General features: G+C 26.7%; 1 protein-coding gene across 1 annotated transcript; it reads left to right on the top strand.

The window, feature by feature from the left end:
- The first annotated feature begins 11,504 nt into the window (after positions 1-11,504).
- LOC144845804 (homeobox protein MOX-1-like) lies at positions 11,505-17,355 on the top strand. The gene is made up of 2 exons (XM_078703252.1): positions 11,505-12,114; positions 16,134-17,355. Exons 1-2 carry the CDS (start codon positions 11,640-11,642, stop codon positions 16,676-16,678), a joined length of 1,020 nt encoding a protein of 339 aa, XP_078559378.1. The 5' UTR covers positions 11,505-11,639; the 3' UTR covers positions 16,679-17,355.
- Positions 17,356-19,594: the final 2,239 nt, after the last annotated feature.

A 19,594-nucleotide genomic window follows, 5' to 3' on the forward strand; every position in this document is an offset into this window, starting at 1 on the left:
TTAACAACAGGACAAGAGCTCGCCTTGAAATAGAAACTCGTAACAGTCTTTGATCTTTATGTCTGGCTGCGACACTGCCAACAGCCTCTGCAATGTACATATTCTCCTCGGTGCGTACTGTCTGTTCAATGGACGTAGAACTGATCGTGTCGCAACCACAGATAAACCTTTCAATACTCAGCATCATGTTGTTAGATTGCCTTGGTCCATCATAGGAAGCATAAATACTCCTCTTTCAACCCTAAACAAAATCGTGCATATATCTGTGGATCTTTCAGATTTATTTCTTTATAGATTTGTGTTGTAAAATTGTAAATTGTTTTAAATAGACTTACATAATTTTAATGTATCATAAAACTATGCCTTCACATTATTTAAGTTACCGTATTTATTTATTCGAGGGAGGCGTTTATTCGGAGAGGCGTTTATTTTTTTTGGGTGTAATATGGTAACATTTATAATCAAATAAATACCCCATTGAAAACACAATTAATACCGAGAAGTGATAAAATACAGTAAAAAACTGTATCAAAATGCTTGGTAAATTGTATGTCAATCAATTCAATTCTACTGCAAATAAAAATTTGTGGTAATAGCCTACAATATTTTGTATAGGTCTATATGCATGTGGCGGGGCGTTTATTCGAGGAAATAAAAAGAGGCCCAGAGGCGTTTATTTGAGGGAGGCGTTTATTCGAATAAAAACGCTGCTGTCGTCTGTGTTTACCAAATTCTATAATTATTGAAAATGTTTATAAACATGAATTAGAAAGAACGCCCTCTATGGGTTTGACAGACTCGCCAACTTTTTGAATAAACAAATGACAAATATTAACTGACCTCCTTTCAGACTGTTTACAACAAGGGTCAAGCCGTATGATATTACTTCTTATTACGTCATTTCTAACGCAATCATTAAAGCGGGTTTATGCATCAATTATTATGACCTACTTTCCCAAAAGTAAGATTGTTGACTTTATTGGTTACCGATTATTCCTCTGCTTGTTACTTTAAAAAATGTAATAAAAATAAATAATAGGATCACTAATAAAATAATAATAATTTAAATAGTAATATAAATATTAAAATATTAGTAATAATGTTATGTTTTCCAAAACATTTTTAAAATTCCATCGGTAATATTTGAATAACTGAAAATGCAACAGAAAAAAAATATATCGCTTTGTTGAGTTAAGTCTGAGGAGGAAAAAAGTAAAAGTACCTCACGAAGAAACAATGAGAACGCATCATCTTTGAGACGTACACATATATGATATTGACAGTATTTCAAAAATGTTCTTATTGAAACAAACTGCTCTCTATCCTCTAAAAATTACAAACAATTGCATTGTAATCTATTACAATTTGAAGATTATTGCGTAATTTAACACCACGAATGAAGGATTTCAATATCGTTTGATCGTTGTTAAGCGAAAAAATAATTGGATGATTTACGATATAAAATATGTAGGCCTATACCGTAAACCCTCGAATTTGGTATGCCAAAGGGATTCTTTTCGAGATAGTATTGCTTCTTTTCGAGATACTATTTGAATATCAAAGGAATAAAGGTGATTTAATGGCAGGCAACGTATGATGCAGATATAATGTATGAACGAGTTATTAATCATTACATTTATTTTAAGTAATCACGAAAAGAAGCCCATCTTGAAAATAAGCCCATCCAAAAGTACTAAACAGAATAAGTCCATGAGCTTCTTTTCGAGGTTTTACGGTATTTGTTAAAACTCATTTGAAAGCTATACGATATTATATTCAATCTAAGCAGTATTAAAAAAGTTGTATTTTCTTTGATAAAGCTGATTTATTATAATAATGTTTTCTCAATATTTGCAAAGCTTTTGAGCACAGTTGTATTCATGTTAATCTATACTTTTTCATGCGACGACTATCCCCTCTGCGAAACCTCATTCATTGTTTTAAAATCCCCAGTATCATCAAGAAACAGAGAGAAAGGTCGGTTTATCTTTTTCTATTCGTGATGAATGTTTTCGAAGGCCATGATACCCATGAGATAAATCGCTTCATCCGAATGAGTCGTAACTGGACTTGTTATGTACACTTCAGACCACTGAACCAGTATCGAAAGGGGGTTTTAAGCCTGTCTAATTATCCTTGTCAGTGTAAACGATCGGGCGGTTTTTCTTTGATGTTGAAACACTCATTTCAGTAGACTCGGTACAAATTATTACTTCTGTATTGAATCATTTAACAAGCTGTCTGCGTTTGTTGGATGAAATCCTGGAGAGAAAATTTCATAAGTGTAACACGTAAAATGATTTAGACCTTTTGCGACATTAGTTTTGAAAGAAACTGGTGTGGTATTTATAGTCATTGGTGCTGATACAATGAAGATTGTCTCACTGCATAATCAAAATGGCCTCTAGTAGACCACGTGAAGTTTAATTTATTTACTGTATTGTCAAACTATCAATCAATTTCTCCAAGCTAAATAATTTCAAGATAGTTTTGAACCCATCGTCTAAATTTATTTATTAAGTAGGCAAATAGGCCTATATAATGAAAATAGTAAACGCACTTGCCCTTTTTACAACCACCATACTTAATTATTAATCAATACGTATGTATATACGATTTGTTTTATAGTTGTTTCACATTGGCAGAGTTTTTACAATAAAATAATTGCATCTTCATGATTAATATTCGTCACTTATTTCGATTCTTATTTTCTTTTATTTCTTTGTATATGTTGTATTGATACTTCTTATTCAAAGTATGCTTAGTTAGATCAGCTGTCTATAAATATGGACTTTTAGGTCAAAAATATATTTTCTTTAAAATTTGTACAGTGAAATGTGTTTGGTTGAAACATGCACAGATAAAATTATTTGGATATCTTGTTAAAATTACAGCATTTTATTGTATTTTTCCTATTATTTCACTGTAAAATCAGGTAAACGTTGATTTCAATATAGCTCTTACACGGAGTGTTGAACTTAAATTTTACTTTAATAACAAATGATGATGAAACAAACTGAAAGTATAAAAAAGGGTTAAAAATTAGGATAAAACTATGCTACGTTTTGTAAAATTATGCCAACATTTGATTAGCGTTAATGTTAAGCTCTAAATCGGTTAAAATGTGCAAAAAAATGTACAATTATCTACTAGATTTGGTCAAAATTGTCACAGGACATACTTTTAGTTAACGATAGGTCAAAACATACCCTGGAGACACTTCCAATTTTAGGATTCAGCCAAATAGCTTTTTTCGCAATTAAAATCTCATTCCACGGAATCGCGTGTTGAATATGCGTGTAATAGCGTGTTGTATAAACGCGCCCTTAGCGTGTTGTATAAGCAACTTCTACAAAACCAACCTACAATATCCTAGAATATCAATTTGCACCAACGCTGATGTAGGTTGGATTGTAAAAATTAAAACAAATATAAAGAATTAAAAGAAAAACCTTATTGGCCACTTATGGCTAAAAAATAAAAAGTATGCATTGCTTTATACATTGATACCAAAAATTATGAGCTAGGAAAACTGCATTTATATAGATATTTGTATTACCCTAAACCCTAAAATTGTTCAAAATTCTGGAACTGATTGGTGTAATTAGAAATGTGTTTAAATCAAGGGCACGCGACTAAAATGTACGTAGTGTAGACCTCTCATAGCCCATGTACTGTAACCCGTTTTCCCTTCACTACTCCATATGCTCAAACCATAACCATGGCCAAGAACGTAATGACAAGATGTTGGGGTGTCTCCTTTTTATTTTATTTTATTATAGAGGGTGACCCTAAACAGCGTTTGCTGACAATCAAGGGGCCCTCTTAATGAGTGACAGTGGCTGTGTGTATAATTATTAATAGTATAGTACCGCTCTTTATACACTGGACCTACGGTTTATAGTCCTTTTCCGAGAAGACTCGTTCTACCACCAGAACCATAGAGCAAGTGAGGCTTGAACCATTACCATGTTAATATGGCAAGGTATTACGGTTCCACTGTCTTAACCGCTTGATTTTATTAATTTTCCCAGGCCAACAGAAAAGACCACCTCTGCAAACAATTTAATAGCATTGGCCTGTGTCCCTTCTAGGTGACATTTTCTTTGAAGTTGTGTTTGAGTTGGAATAACTCAGTTACCATGTACTCAGAGTAGGCAAACTTTGTCAATTGATTTTAATATGATTCTCTATTGCTTTTCTAAATTCCATACCAGTATATAACAGTCACATAACTGTTATCTAATCGGATACTATAAATGATATTACGTTTAAAATTGACAATCCCTTTCTTTTTTTATGCAAGTTATGGGTTAAAAAAATAAAATAAATAAATACTAAAATCAAACATTGAAATATCATTTTGTAGTTTTAATCAGGTTATTTAAAAAATAATGATTTAGCTTTAAAACAATTTAAAAGAACAAAAAAAAGGAAATCAAATAAAAGCCTTTGACTTTCAGACAATGGGCTTCCAGTTTACTATTCTTTCTTTAAATTATGATTTTATTAGGTTAAAGAATTGTTCATTTCCATAAATTTTTGTCACAGTGAATAACTATTGTGCCATTAATGGCTTATTCAATAATATAAAAAAAGTTTTTTTTCGGGTTTTTTTTTACGGAAGAGATTAACTTTATTAAAACTACAAAATAAGTCTGATTTAAATACTGTTCATTTTTCATGTTTTTTAGGGACAATACATTTTAAACCTTTCGCCTTTAACCTTGTGTCCTATTTCCATAAGAAAGCACAGATTAGATGTTTGAATCTTTACGGTCACATTTATATTTTTATTTGTACTACATTCTTATTCAATAATATAAAATAACATAATTTCATATAGTGTAGTAAAATAACCTTTGACTTAGACTCCAAAGGCAAAATTATATTTTTTTATTCTGAATCTTAAGGGTAATGTTTATATTTGTGTTTAATACATTCTTATACAACATACTTATGGTGGTAAAGAGATAATTAAGGTCAAAGTTTTCAAATGGCAGCCATTTTGAAATTATGAATTTTAGGTATTTACTAATACCTAATTACTAATATCTATATAGGCCTAGATTTTAGTATGTTTTAACAAAAAAATCATTTTGAAATTGTTTGGACTGAAAAAGCTATACCACATATTTCAACCATTTATCTAGAAACATTACACAAACATTACATGATTGCCCACGATAAATACAATGGAAACATCAAGAGCAACCATTCAAGCAATCATGTCTGCACAATGGTTGCTTTTGGTGCGTTACCATTGGAGTTGTAGTCATCATTATCATTATCATTGTCATTATTATTTATTATTATTGTTATTATTATTATTATTATTATTATTATTATTATTATTATTATTATTATTATTATTATTATTATTATTATTATTATTATTATTATTATTATTATTATTATTATTATTATTATTATTATTATTATTATTATTATTATTATTATTATTATTATTATTATTATTATTATTATTATTATTATTATTATTATTATTATTATTATTATTATTATTATTATTATTATTATTATTATTATTATTATTATTATTATTATTATTATTATTATTATTATTATTATTATTATTATTATTATTATTATTATTATTATTATTATTATTATTATTATTATTATTATTATTATTATTATTATTATTATTATTATTATTATTATTATTATTATTATTATTATTATTATTATTATTATTATTATTATTATTATTATTATTATTATTATTATTATTATTATTATTATTATTATTATTATTATTATTATTATTATTATTATTATTATTATTATTATTATTATTATTATTATTATTATTATTATTATTATTATTATTATTATTATTATTATTATTATTATTATTATTATTATTATTATTATTATTATTATTATTATTATTATTATTATTATTATTATTATTATTATTATTATTATTATTATTATTATTATTATTATTATTATTATTATTATTATTATTATTATTATTATTATTATTATTATTATTATTATTATTATTATTATTATTATTATTATTATTATTATTATTATTATTATTATTATTATTATTATTATTATTATTATTATTATTATTATTATTATTATTATTATTATTATTATTATTATTATTATTATTATTATTATTATTATTATTATTATTATTATTATTATTATTATTATTATTATTATTATTATTATTATTATTATTATTATTATTATTATTATTATTATTATTATTATTATTATTATTATTATTATTATTATTATTATTATTATTATTATTATTATTATTATTATTATTATTATTATTATTATTATTATTATTATTATTATTATTATTATTATTATTATTATTATTATTATTATTATTATTATTATTATTATTATTATTATTATTATTATTATTATTATTATTATTATTATTATTATTATTATTATTATTATTATTATTATTATTATTATTATTATTATTATTATTATTATTATTATTATTATTATTATTATTATTATTATTATTATTATTATTATTATTATTATTATTATTATTATTATTATTATTATTATTATTATTATTATTATTATTATTATTATTATTATTATTATTATTATTATTATTATTATTATTATTATTATTATTATTATTATTATTATTATTATTATTATTATTATTATTATTATTATTATTATTATTATTATTATTATTATTATTATTATTATTATTATTATTATTATTATTATTATTATTATTATTATTATTATTATTATTATTATTATTATTATTATTATTATTATTATTATTATTATTATTATTATTATTATTATTATTATTATTATTATTATTATTATTATTATTATTATTATTATTATTATTATTATTATTATTATTATTATTATTATTATTATTATTATTATTATTATTATTATTATTATTATTATTATTATTATTATTATTATTATTATTATTATTATTATTATTATTATTATTATTATTATTATTATTATTATTATTATTATTATTATTATTATTATTATTATTATTATTATTATTATTATTATTATTATTATTATTATTATTATTATTATTATTATTATTATTATTATTATTATTATTATTATTATTATTATTATTATTATTATTATTATTATTATTATTATTATTATTATTATTATTATTATTATTATTATTATTATTATTATTATTATTATTATTATTATTATTATTATTATTATTATTATTATTATTATTATTATTATTATTATTATTATTATTATTATTATTATTATTATTATTATTATTATTATTATTATTATTATTATTATTATTATTATTATTATTATTATTATTATTATTATTATTATTATTATTATTATTATTATTATTATTATTATTATTATTATTATTATTATTATTATTATTATTATTATTATTATTATTATTATTATTATTATTATTATTATTATTATTATTATTATTATTATTATTATTATTATTATTATTATTATTATTATTATTATTATTATTATTATTATTATTATTATTATTATTATTATTATTATTATTATTATTATTATTATTATTATTATTATTATTATTATTATTATTATTATTATTATTATTATTATTATTATTATTATTATTATTATTATTATTATTATTATTATTATTATTATTATTATTATTATTATTATTATTATTATTATTATTATTATTATTATTATTATTATTATTATTATTATTATTATTATTATTATTATTATTATTATTATTATTATTATTATTATTATTATTATTATTATTATTATTATTATTATTATTATTATTATTATTATTATTATTATTATTATTATTATTATTATTATTATTATTATTATTATTATTATTATTATTATTATTATTATTATTATTATTATTATTATTATTCTCAATACATAAAATATAGTTATCGCGTTAAACATTATTGCAATTTTGTTCTGTTATTAATATTATTATTTATTAAAGATTTATATATTTTGTTTACGTATACGCACAACGCTACATATGTCAGATAAGAGCAATTTTCTATAATTTAAAAATGCTATATCATTTTACTATTTCACAACCTCTTGCTATTGAAATTTGTTTACAAGTATTCTACGAGGCAAACGAGCAAACAAAGAATAAATTAATTAGTTGGTGTGAAAGCAGAACACAATAAACCTCAAGGACATAAGCATAACATCATATTCACGTCCTGTACAAATGTAAAATCATAGATTGAAACCATTAAAATAATCTTTTCAACTAGTTATTAGGCTTTGTGCTGGAATTCTCCTTTAACAAACATTTGCATCGTCACCACATTCGTCGTCATTATCATCATCACCATCATCATCGTCGTCGTTAATAATATGTGTTTTTAAAAAATTCAAAACAATATATATATATATAAAAAACACAACATAAAACAATTCAAGCATTGCTAGAAACTATGCACACAGATTGTAAGCATTCCTGTTTTGTTGAGAACTAATGCGCCTACTGACATAACTGTTTGCAACAAATCCCCATCTCAGAAGTAAGTAAGTAAATTTATTGTCATTTATAAAAAACATTTACATTGAAATGAATTGAACGGTTTCGGCTAACAACAAATAAATAGAACTTAAACTATACTTGGTGAAACTATCCCCGCCGGACACCATCCCGGTATTTCTAGAACTGGTTTCGGGGTTGGAAACCATACAAAAATTACCTTACCCATAATCACGAGCATCACAACATAATATTTTTACAACTAGTCACATTATAAACTCATTTACGGCATTGCCTCCCTTACTTTCCTTTCTTAATTCATGGTGTTCGACGACAACCAGTAGGTACCACCTACATAAAAAAACATTTAATAAACCGTGTTATACGACCACCATTGTAGAATTTCGAAAATATTTGGAAATCATCTTATTACATTTTTATATATTCAGGTATACTTCAATAATAAAAACAAAAAACAGTATTTATGATAAACAAGCATAGCCAAAGACTGAAATAACAAAAAACTTATAAACGGAGAAACAAACACTTACAGAAACAGCTTACAACATATTTAAAATTCTGGCAATACTGTAGTAACAAAGGCGGTCTTTTTAACGTGTGGTTCCATAAAAAAAACACATAGTTATATCTATACTTGATGTGATTACACAGATATGTTATAACCTAGTACAAGACATTCTAAAATAGCTTCAACCAAGACTTCAAGAAGACATCAATGGAGAAAAGAGGTTTCAATTCACAATTACCCCAAAAGTATAAGTACATTTTCACCACATTATGTATCTTTGGTTATACAAAATATGCACTCTTTTATTATTAATACACGCACTTTGTGAATCACATGTAATAAACATTTTTGATAACTTTGTGTAGAATTGGTTAATTGTTTCTATTCATGTTATCTGTCTTAAAACTCAAGTAATATTAACATTTATAAACCAACACATCTAAAATTTAATATACTAAATTTAACAAATTCGTTAGCTTATTAAGTTTCCACACGTAAACTGATCACAGTCACAGAATACATAGACCAATGTACTGTACAATAAATTAGATATATAGTGGAAATAATAATTACAGTTTTAATGTTTTGATTTATTATTCAATATTTAAAAATCACCTAATTATTATGTTATAAATCCACCAACTACGATAACGCATAAATATTGTTTCACTATTCATCCATTGGACATAGGGTTGATTATTGTTGCATTTTGAAATTTCATTAAAAAAATGTAAAGTTTATTTTTTAATTATTCAGCATTCGAAAGAAAGTAATTTTATGTGAAAACGTAGGTAAGATCATTAACACGAAATGTAATGCTAGTGAAATAATATGAATGTTGAAGAAAAGGCTTTGAAGAATCATGAAGCTAATATAAAATAGTAATTCACATTTATGTAAAAGAGAAAGTTTTGTTTTTCGTTGATCGAAAGTATTAAAAATAGTACTTACAACGACGTTTATAATATTAGGATCCAAATGAAATTATTTTCACATTTATGTGATGGATCCTACTATAAAAATGTTGGTAACACTTGATTTGATATATTTAAGCACCTGGATTGAAATATAAATAAAACCAGACTGTTAGGCCTCTCAAAATTATCTCGGCTCAGGGTCGGCATAACTACTCAATGATCATACGATTTTAGGTAAGCTTACGATAATTTTGAAATAACATTTTTAATTCAACAATATTAAGTTACAATAAAATTTGATTTGGCTGAAGACCAAAATAAAAAATTCTGAATACTGAAAATATTTATTTTTACATTATCATAATAAAATAACAATAGAAATTCTTCTTAAAGATTGGCAAATATTAGTACGATAAAAAAACATAGATATATAAAATATAGAATACACATGTTTAAAAGGTTTCCTTTAGCCTACATATTCTTAATTACAATAAAGTATTTTATCGATGGTGATGTGAAATAATAATATGGATGGGATTTGCAACAAATAAAGGTGTTTAGCATGAATATAGCATTCCACATACCATGAATAATAATAATGGTAATACTAATGATAATAATCATTACAATAATTAAAGATTTATTTTTAAAGAATATTTTAAAAGGCCACATTGATTTAATAATGTTTATTAATTTCAAAGTACACTAATATTTGCAACCATTATTTACATTGTTATTAATTAGTATTATAAGTTATTATATAATTAAAATAGTAAAAAGTTGACCTTTCTCTCAGCTGCGGACATGAATCGATATCGCGTAAATAAATAAAATAAACAAATAGGGATGAACGATTTTTACAATCAACATTTACATAATTTCGTTAACATTTTAAATCATATGAAATAGTGTATGGAGATGTTACTGACAATGACGTTATACCTCCGTTACCTTAAGTAGGCTATATATGTTGTGTTTTCGTATATTTGTGCTTAGTAAAGTGTAAATTGCTCTACACTAGCAAAACTTTGTTTGTAAACTTAAAGAAAAAAAGAAAAGTTTTCCAAAGTTTGCTAGAGTAGACATGTTGACAAAAAAGTATGCAGACTGTACTCGGAGAATACTCAAATTTACAAACAAAATTTGCTAGTGTAAACTAGGCTTTAATCTGTTTTAAATTTATAAGAAACTAACGAATATTTAAAAATTATCTTATTCTATTTATATTACAATACATTAATGATGTTTGGTAGAAAGAAAGACATATCTACTACTCACTGTTCTTGACTAATAATTATCTCTAACCCCAACTGATCCATGCTTTCTTTGCCACTCTGTTAAATGCAACAGCGATCTCGCAGCCAAAATCTCAACATATTCGACCAATCATATCTAAGTATTTTGTAGAGCGAATCCCTGTGTAAGACCAGTAGTCTCCGCCCCGCCAATCACATGTTTCGTTTGTAGCTTCTGGCCTCCGTCGGTGTACAGTCCTTTCTGAAATAGTTAGCAATCAGGTGTTTGATGTTGTTCGTGATTGATCACTTCTATAATAGCATCGGCTCTAGACGATTGGGACAACCTTACAGACAATGCCAATACTTTCATTTGCAAAAACGATTGACAAGTTGACACTCGAAAAGACTAACCAACATCAAAACTCTTCATGGCTTTTACTATAGATTCTCTTATGTCACCGACAAGAACCCCTCAGGCCGGTTCACCTGGCTATCCTGGTAGTGGATATCAGGTAGGACGACTGGGACAAATTTATCATGGAGTACCTGCAATGCACAGTTCATCGGCGGGAATGCTGGTAAGCACAGGTGGTCTTTTACCAATGTACCATTTACGACAAGATTCAAACCCTCCATGTACAGGTCTAAGATCGGTTGATGATACTCAAAATAGTTATCATGGAAACACTACGGGCCGTTTGACTCAGCCCCAGTTACCATACACTGATCAGTATGGAATGTTTACGTCTTCATCAGTGCATTCGCCTATGCAGTCGGCGCCACCCACAGTATCGTCACCCTTACTTCCTGGTATGGGTGCAAGTATGTGTAGTGGTTTAGGGATAGGTCGGCATGCAATGGATCCTACTGCAAATATGCCGGCGGACAGTGTAATTTTTAAGGGTAAGTATGTATTGTAAAATGATGAAAATCGCTTATGGTGTTAAATACAATATTTCATTATTGAGATAACCCTTTCTTAAAACCTGAAATCTTTCTGATGAAAATACTTTCGGAAAGTGCATAAGATACATTAGATTATAATGCTTCAATTTTGCAGCAGCAGCTTAAGAATTAATAATTTATTGATCACAAAGCAAAAAAGAAGAAATACGATTTATTTAATATTGTAACTAGTATTGTTTAAACCTGTCTCCACAAGTATCTATAGGCCTTGTAATGAAGCTGTAATTTATCATAGGTATAATATAATTTTTCTTTAAGTAACTATACTAAGTAACTATACTTAGCTCATTATTTTTAATTATAGATACATAATAATGTGCATCCTTATATATAAGACATCGGTAGAAGGGATTTGTAATATTATTTGAGACTAATTTTTTAAATATTTAAATATAAAGTAAAAACAAAAAGCTAAAAAAATTACCTATCCTCTTCGGGCATCGTGGCAGATAAAGGCCAATTTACACAGGGAGCGGTAAACGGAAAACAAAAATATAGAATCTATGTTATTCCTTATGACCATTTACACAAAACTCGGAGCGAAAACCCGATTAAGATAGATACAGGTTCTACGTGACTGTACCGTTACCGCTGTTCTGTGTAAATTGAAAAATAAAAATTCTCCAGTTGGTTCTATCGGCAGCGATTTGTTTTGCTTCGTTCCATGTCCTCTATTCAAGGTATTCTCTATCTTTTCCCGCTGTTTTTAGTAGATTTTCATTAGATATAATAATTATGACCATGTTGTTTTAAGAATCCGCCGTAGACATTTGAATAACAGTGTTTCTGGTTATCGTGTTCGTTGATTTTCCAATTCTCAGCTCTACATTAAAGAACAGGCTTTACCAATGTTTTGAATAACCTTATCTTAGTTTTCAGACTGATTATTGTTGTTTTCCAGATTCTTTTTAACTTTGAAAAGATACCATGTCTTTGCGTATTATTTAGAACTTCTGTTTTCTTTCTGTTTTTAGGCCAGTTTTATAGATATTTGATTCATCTTGGCTACCTTTACTTGCATACACTTTTGGTGAAAGTAATGCAGTGTCATCTGCAAAATCAAGATCAAGAACTTGCACATGAATTTCCAGCGTATTCCTTCTATTGTTCTATTTATCCAATCAATTACAATTAAGAAAAGGAAGCCTGGCATTACATCTCCTTGCTTCACGCCAATATTGACTTTGAATCATGTAGATTCTTTGCTTCCTTCCAATACCGCACACTCGCTATCTTCATATAATTCAATATAATTAATCATAATAAGTTGATTAATGAAATTAAGTTATCTCTAACATTTGCTTTATGTTGATTACATGAATATTAATTTTTTGAAGATTTTGTAGTTCTCCACAAAACAAATTATATTTATCTTATCAAACATGAACATTTTTGGATTTATGTATGATTATAAATAGAATATGTAAAGATGGAGATCATTTACATGTTGTTCATGTTTTAACGTCATTTTTGATCTTTTAAATTGTGACATTTCTGCTGTTTCATTATTTTACTTTACTCACCCATATTTTATCCAACTATATCTTGCTTGGGATAACGGAACTCCCCCGATACACGTACGGTATCAGGTATAGCGAAATTAAACAACTGATATTATTGCGTTTTCCGATAGCAACTTTCAATCCCATATATAGATTCTCGTACAATAATAAGCTGCAAAACTACTAAAACAATATTATTAATTATTACCTCTACTTAAAAGAAATGATTTCATATATATATATATATATATATATAGAAATCATACTGTCAAATTAAATTATATATTATATTGTTTACTTTCGCCAATGAGCTATGCTCGACGCGATCATGAGATCATGTTCCGAATATGAGCACTGTTTCTATAATTTGACAGTATGATTTATGTAAATATAAAACATGAGCTGCACTGACGAGATCTAATAAGATCGAAACAGTACTGTCTGCAGATTGGATATCTATATATATATATATATATATATATATTATATATATATATAAATCATACTGTAAATTATAGAAACAGTGCTCATATTCGGAACATGATCTCATAATCGCGTCGAGCATAGCTCATTGGCGAAAGTTCCGTATTTTTTTAGTTGTATGAAAAAATGTCTCTGGCGGGATTCGAACCTGCAACCTCTCGCTTACAAGGCAAATTACTGAAAAAATGACAATGCTGTGGGTATCAGTGGCTGGATCTCAATGGAGATACAAAAAAAGGCGAAAAGCTAAATCAAAACGATAAAGTAAAACAGCCAGAAAAGTTAACAGAGCTTTATATATATATATATATAAATCCAAAGGCAAATTACTGGAAAAATGACAATGCTGTGGGTATCGGTGGCTGGATCTCAATAGAGATACACAAAAAAAAAAAGTGAAAAGCTAAATCAAAACGATAAAGTAAAACAGCCAGAATAATTAGCAGAGCTTTCGGGCAACACTAGCCCTTCATCAGTGCAAGAGATCTAAAGTCAAAACATATAAATTGTTTTGTTACCTATATGGTGTATATTTAGCATACATTAGCATTATAGCCTATGGTTCCTGTGTTGAAAAGAAATGTTTGTTGGTAATAATACTAAACATTTTTTTAACAATAAAATTTATTCCGAATGGCAGATATTTATGTTTAGATCGATGTGTTGTGGAGGGTTTACATAATGTATTTTTGGAATAACAGCATCGAATAAAGTATTAACTGCAACATAATATAATATAAACTCTAATAAGAAAATGAATAAATAATTTATTGTGCTTACATTATAAATTATAAACATTTTTTAGACACTTTTATGATAATTTTGATCTAATATTCCGTCAATAGGACAATATAATAGCCCATTTCAAGTTAGTCGACCACTTTATCGGTTGGGTCAGACACATTTTGCTAGAATACTTGCCTTCGACTGGAGTTACAATGCATAACTGTATCATCCAATGCTAATGCTATTGTTTCCTAGTGGTTGACGTAGACTACTCACTTAAATAATTTTAAAGGTAAAAAAGCACTGATTTATGTATGTTGATTCAATTTTCTACATGCTGTCTATTTTGCATGGTGTACATTGAATCATAAAGTTTTAGATGTACTGAAAGCAGCACTTGGAGTTGATCCTTTTTGAGATTAAGCTAACGATTCATTTAAGCTATTAGCCGCCGATAGCTTCCGTTTGTCCCAGCTTATCTTCAGCTGCTATATTACAGACAATATCACATTTTAAATGATGAGCATTCAAGATCAATTCCATAGATCGTTTGTTTTTTCTCGGTATGTCATATGCTGGAAATCAGGAATACTACTAGGCCTACATATACAAAATTGATTTTCTTTTTGTCGATCAACATACTGTAGGCCTATATTATACAGATTAAAATAAAATATTTCTGTATCAAAAGACTAATATCGCATCCATAGGCCTATGTGTAGACAACTTAAACAATTTTCTCGAGAAAATATTTATATATATTGTATGTATTGACCGAGTGTTTGAAGTGAATGTGACAGAAAAATCGGCCTATATACAATTACATTATAAAGAATTATATGGTTATGACAGGATACAATAATTTACCCTTTTTTCAATCTTTTTTAAAAACTAATATTAACATATTGATTTTTAAATATTCAATCACAAGAAATAAATTAATTTCTAATGAAGTATTGTTGATAAATTAAAAGCGAGAATAATGAAGCATCTCTCTCTCATATTCGTATACAGTACGGTATGACTAAAGGTGCAATGTTTTAATGCTTACTTACTATACTTGGCATCAAATTGGTTTTCCACTTATCAAAACATTATAATTCGTAAAGAAATTGACATGTTGTAGAAGTAAATAACGAGAAATCATTATAATTCGTATTTCGGGTAAAAAAATGTTTTGATTTAATTGATATATCTCGACAAAAAGAGAGTCAAATAAATAAATCTGACACATTATTCTTTTAGACTGTTGTGACAATACAGAAGACGTGACAAACGCTATTGATCTTGACGAAGAAGTAGTGGAAGACAGTACTGTTCAAACATCAGATGGACATAATGGCGATGGAAAAGGAAGACGAAAACGAACGGCATTCACAAGTGAACAACTACTAGAATTAGAACGAGAATTTCAACATAAGAAATATCTTACTCTAAGTGAACGTTCACATATTGCTCATACTTTACAGCTTAGTGAGGTTCAAGTTAAAATTTGGTTTCAGAACCGACGTGCAAAATGGAAGCGATTGAAGGCGGGAATTGTGAATTCAAGAAATGGTGGTGGAAATAACAACTCAAAACTTGTTGTACCAATACCGGTTCACGTAAACAGATTTGTTATGAGAGGACAAGAACAAAATCGACCGCATATGCCAAAAGTATCGGGTAACGGGCAATTCAACCGTATGAACACTGGTACACCACCACCAATGCACACAGTTAGTTCTACTACATACCCAAATTATTCAAATACCAACTTGGACTCGTTAAGTGTTGGCTTAGGCCAATGAAATATCTTAATTATTTTAATGTAGATTTAATAAAATAAAAATGTTCTTTTAAAAACGAGGAACTGTTTCCCATTTTATAACGCGATAGGCCACATACTATTTGAATTGTGTGAGTTTGTGTATTAGAGAGAGGAAGTGGATGAAGGTTTATTTGAAGTATGACATTTTATTAAAAATATTCTATTTTATTGTATATCAAAGAAAATTCCAGATAGACTTGCATCTGGAATAACTATTATTACTTAATTACACTTTTTACCAGTATCTCTCTATTTAATAGTTTTATAAATGTATACAAATAACATTATTTGCTCAGTAATTAGGTCTACATTGGAACAAATTATAGTATAGGCCTGCGACAATAGATTAATTTTTTATGATGGATATTACTTTTTTGCAACATTATCACAAGGATCCCAATACATAGGCCTAACTTTGCAAGTTTTAAGGAATTGTAGGCTAAAAAAAAAAGATTCCTTCCCTGATTTATTATTATTGGTGACATAATTTGTAGGTGCTGAATTAAGCGTGCAATTATATTGGAAGGATTGACATGTGTAGTTTCTTTCTCAGGGTATGTTGTAAGATATGTTACGCATGACAAATTAGTGTATTTATAAACACAAAGTTGCACGTAAGCAATCTAATGCATTATTTTAAGTAGCTATTGCAAAATTATATGGATTTAAAATACGTTGCTATCTGAGACAATCTTGCAGCTGTAATAAATATATATATATATAAATATATATATATTATTTTGTTTTCTCCACTGTATATTTTCTGTTCTAAACATAATAGGTTTATCCAAAATTATTGGTCATTATTTAACGGATAAACACTTACAATTTGTTTGCTCCTTCATCAAGGCTACATAAGCAAATGTTATCGTGACTATAATTAAAATTCAATTCAGTTTAAAAAAAGTTAATAAATAAATAAATTAATTAATGGTAAATGACTGGAACGAAATATAAAAGAAAAATTGTCTTTCGACACATCATATGGTTGGTATAAATGCCAACAATTTTGTGCTCAAATATTATATTTAGACATTTCGGAAAAACGCCGAACATTTTGATCCAACTTCAGTTTGCAAACATCTTTCATTGTTATGCCGAATAACATTATCAGTGCAATGAAATAGATATTAGACGTTCTAGCTATATATTATTTAGAAAAATTATTGTACAGTAAATAATAAAAACAATGGTGAGAACATCAGAATTGTTTTAAAAAGGTAAGAAGCATTAAACAATTGTTTGATTTAAACTGGCGTGTGAAGAAATAATATAGAAACATGTATTATGACAAATAGTTGGTGTTCAAAATAATTATAGGATATTTGGTTCCTTCAACTCCCTACGACCTTTATGTGTTGTACTATTTGTTAGAAGATACGTTTTAATCATGATTTGGTAGGCGCCAATAAAATGTAATGTTAATATTTCTTTCGGGGCCTAGGGAGCGTCTACGCTGAACATACGACTTCGTTAAAACGGAGATTAGTATTATCATAACTTGATAGAATATTGTGGCTTTAAGCCCCAACTCATGAGTGAATGGAGTGATATGGGAACGAACAAGGTGTCTGAATTTTCTAAATTGAGATGAGTTTGAAATTTCATTTATTACTGTATAGCCTAATTCAAGTCAAACACACATTGTTTGAAAGTGTCCAATTGAAATGCCTACCGGATTTGTTGACAACTACGAATTGAGTGTTGATAATCTAACTTGCTTGAATTATTTTCCCAATGGCAGTGTTTACAATTCCATCAACTCAGTAATCCTATTTATTTAAAAAAATATTCTTGTGATTTGTTTTTTATCGATATTGTATAATTAAGTGAACTAAACTAAATATTAGTTTTTAACATATCTATGTTCACACTTTTTATGTGGCAAAGTTTCTGGTGGAATCTGAACTTGTTCTTAATTAATAGTCTAACGTTCTCTGCGGTGTGTAACATTCAACAAGAGCCTATGATAAGTTGCATGATAGGCCCTATATGGAACTGGTAGTAATAGAAGAAATTATAAAATAATAATACTGTTTATATATTAGGTAATATAGAGTTAATTGATTTTTTAATTATTCATTTCATTGTCTATGAATTGACACAATTTGATGATGAATCCGACCAAAAATAAAATCCAACGTTTTGACAAAATGTAAAAAAAAAACATTCTAGATTCTATTCACAGACTCATCACCTACTGTAACATAGTAGGCGATAAAATTCATTTAACTTAAAAGGGACTGTCCGTTTAATATCTGGCGCTTCGCCATTCGCCATTCGTTTTTAGTGGTCTAAAATTGTAAACAAACTTTCTTAAAATGTTTAAATATTCCTTCCTTTTTCTTTATTTTTAGGCTTGATAGATAATGATGCTAATAATAATTATATTATTTCAGCAATTGGGCCGTTGTTATCCGGCATAAATTCACTTCATCCGTTTGTATTAATTCTCTCACGGTTTCTTTTTCTTTTCCACCCAACTCGTTCCACGCGATAAAGATAGCACACGACTGCAATATCAACCTATAAGATATTTAAGGCAAAAATTCAAAGACCGATTCTTTCCGAACAACAAGACAAGTAATTTAAATCGCTTATGGTTTCATAGACTTTAGTAACGCGAAGCGTTAGACGGCTTACAAGGATTTACGCTATTGTCACGTTCGATGGGCACAAACGTATTAGGCTAGGTAATCTATCTAAAAAACAGTCCAAAGTGAAACAAATTGCAAACAGAGATTTTTCTTTTTTAAATGGTCACATATGATGAGGAATATTTGAGCATCACACCTCTGTCACTCATCCCGATGATATGCAAATTAGCTTAAATATGCAAATTAGTGTGGATTAAAGGATTACCATATCTCAAAAACTGCTAGTCAGAGAGAGTTGA

The sequence above is a fragment of the Antedon bifida genome, chromosome 1 (assembly GCF_963402885.1).
Source record: "Antedon bifida chromosome 1, ecAntBifi1.1, whole genome shotgun sequence".
In the NCBI taxonomy this organism is placed as follows: domain Eukaryota; kingdom Metazoa; phylum Echinodermata; class Crinoidea; order Comatulida; family Antedonidae; genus Antedon; species Antedon bifida.

Coding starts and splice junctions, on each gene's coding strand:
- LOC144845804 (XM_078703252.1), top strand. CDS start 11,640: ATGGCTTTTACTATAGATTCTCTTATGTCACCGACAAGAACCCCTCAG. Junction 12,115..16,133: donor GGACAGTGTAATTTTTAAGG/GTAAGTATGTAT, acceptor TTATTCTTTTAG/ACTGTTGTGACAATACAGAA.